A 2,310-nucleotide genomic window follows, 5' to 3' on the forward strand; every position below is an offset into this window, starting at 1 on the left:
TTCCAATCTGTATCTTTTGTATTACATCAGTCATCTCGTGTAAAATTGCCGTTTGTTTATCCAAATTTACTCCGTACGCATTTTTACCTTCATGCTTGCCAAACATATTCGACGAATTGAAAATGTCGAACCAATCAACTTGAAAACATGTGCTGTTTCTTGCCAATTTGTATCCCCCAGATAACCTTTCTGTCCAGTCCATTGAATTGCAGCAGACGTTTTGTTGGAGAATAATTGTGCAGCGGGGAGAACCTTTTGATGCTCCGATCCTTTAATGTCCAAGTGATATTGCGATATGTTGAAGGTAATTTTAAGATCGTCAGCATTAATTGATAAAAGTTTCTCAATACACTTCTTATGTATCAATTGTCCGTTTATTTTGAATCCATCATCGAGGAAATGATTCCTTAATAGTTTTAGTAGATGCGGTGCATCTGCAAATACAAAAACTTTTAAGGCAGCGTTAGAAGGGTGCTGGAAAAAAGAGTTTTTAGGCTGAACACCAATCTCCAATTCATGCCATAAAGCCATATTACCAGAACCCATATCGCTTATTATTGCAACAACCGTATATTCTATGGCATACAGACGTGCAATTATATCACAGATAATACTTTGAGTCATTGGTTGGTCGTAGTCAAAATAAACCGGCTGTTTCCAGTTGGAAAATAAACTTCTAACCATAATACACTGACAAGACTTATGCGGTCCCACAACTTGTTGTGTCTTTTTCTCAATTGCTATTCTATTATTTAAATGCATTTCATCAAAGGTTAATGCCACAAGCTTTTCATTCGTTTTTATACCTCTACCCTTAAATTTCATGCATTGTAACACAGAGGTTAGCACACCGACATCAAAATTTATATTACTCGCCCACCTTCGGAGTGTTGAAAATCCAGGAAGTGGTAATTTTATCACATTCCGTAAATAGCGGTATGCCTTGGGGCTGACGCATCGTAAAGATATTGCGCTCGCAATATCTTCTGAAGACCATTTGACATACTTTCTTTCCGGATGTAGGAGCATTTCGATCTGCCCCGGCGTAAAGATTCGTTTGAGAGTGTTGAACGCAAATTCCTTTGATCGGTGAATAGTCTGTTCCGCCAACATCTTTTTCTCGGTCTCAAGTTTAACAATAGTCTTCTGCATATCTGCTAACTGCTGTTGCAAATTTTTTCTGGAAGCATATTGTGAAGCAAACATAATTTACAAAATTCCTGAGCTCATTGAAATTTGCAAACAATAATAAAAGGAGTTACATGTTAATGAACAGTAATCATGTAAAAATAAATCTTACACTATTTTAAAGTACAAATTTTATAGGCTAAGGTGAGTGGATGTATGTTATCACACCATATGCTAACGAGACCTTCCTAAATATTTTATTGTTATAATAAACATTTTGAACTTACATTATCACAGGATGGTCTACTAAAGTAGCAGATACGTCTTCCGAGGTCGTTAGTACTTTCACATTAACTGCAGTTTGCTCCAATACTGTCTTTGGAGTTGCCTTCGATTCTGCGTGAATAATCTCCGATGTTGCTTCACAAATTAACTTGAGTACGTCGTCGGTATATGTTGATGGTGCGTCATCGGTGTGTGTTGACGGTGCGTCTTCCATGTGTGTTGACGGTGCGTCTTTGGTGTGTGTTGATGGTACGTCTTCGGTATGTATTGACGGTATTGATACATCCAACCTTTCTGCTACTTGTGTATCCGCGAATAAATATAATGTGGGAATTGCGTCCAATCTTAACTTCCGTGAACGTGCAGGAGAATAGTTCAAAACCATTTGCTGCCTAGGCTTCTCATAGCACCATCTCTCAAAGTGCTTAGAACATATCCTTCCTATACATAATGATAATATTGACACTGATCTTAACTGTTTATGCTATTAATATATTTATATGTTAATGCAAAATTTTAATCTTACCATGCGTCATATTTACTTCGCTTCGGCATACTTCCATCCACCTTGCAGCAATTTCAGAATCTTTAGGAAATCTAAAGTATTTTACTTTCTGTTCTTTGATTCTTACCGTTTTTCAATAAGAATTATCACAGCCTTTCACTGCACAAGCAACCATTGTTTACAAATAATAAAAATTAAAAAATGTTCCGAAAGGACAGTGCAGGAGTCGCAGCACTGAATTGTGTCACATGTGTCCAAAGCAGGAGGCAGCCATATTACCTCGAGCACGATCGAGCACCGAAAGCAGCCGAATCTGCACGATTGTGACGTCAACTGGTTCCGATGCGCAGAGGTCTACCACCAAGTGGGCATACCCTTGTATTTCTACCATG

The 2,310-nt window shown here is 38.0% G+C and overlaps 2 protein-coding genes across 2 annotated transcripts in view; both read right to left on the reverse strand.

The window, feature by feature from the left end:
* Nucleotides 1-346: 346 nt before the first annotated feature.
* LOC105457341 lies at nucleotides 347-2,260 on the reverse strand. Its single transcript, XM_011701958.1, has 4 exons — nucleotides 1,940-2,260; nucleotides 1,416-1,854; nucleotides 881-1,180; nucleotides 347-434 (listed from the first exon to the last, which is right to left on the reverse strand). The coding sequence occupies exons 1-4, from the start codon at nucleotides 1,974-1,976 to the stop codon at nucleotides 389-391; spliced, it is 822 nt and encodes a 273-aa protein (XP_011700260.1). The 5' UTR covers nucleotides 1,977-2,260; the 3' UTR covers nucleotides 347-388.
* Nucleotides 2,261-2,272: 12 nt separating this feature from the next.
* LOC105457342 (probable maleylacetoacetate isomerase 2) overlaps nucleotides 2,273-2,310 on the reverse strand; it is a 21,065-nt gene continuing 21,027 nt past the window's right edge. Inside the window, exon 6 of the mRNA XM_011701959.1 lies at nucleotides 2,273-2,302. Coding sequence (XP_011700261.1) covers nucleotides 2,273-2,302 — 30 coding nt within the window. The remainder of the gene's footprint in view (nucleotides 2,303-2,310) is intronic.

The sequence above is a fragment of the Wasmannia auropunctata genome, unplaced genomic scaffold (genome assembly GCF_000956235.1).
Source record: "Wasmannia auropunctata unplaced genomic scaffold, wasmannia.A_1.0 LD335269.1, whole genome shotgun sequence".
NCBI lineage: Eukaryota > Metazoa > Arthropoda > Insecta > Hymenoptera > Formicidae > Wasmannia > Wasmannia auropunctata.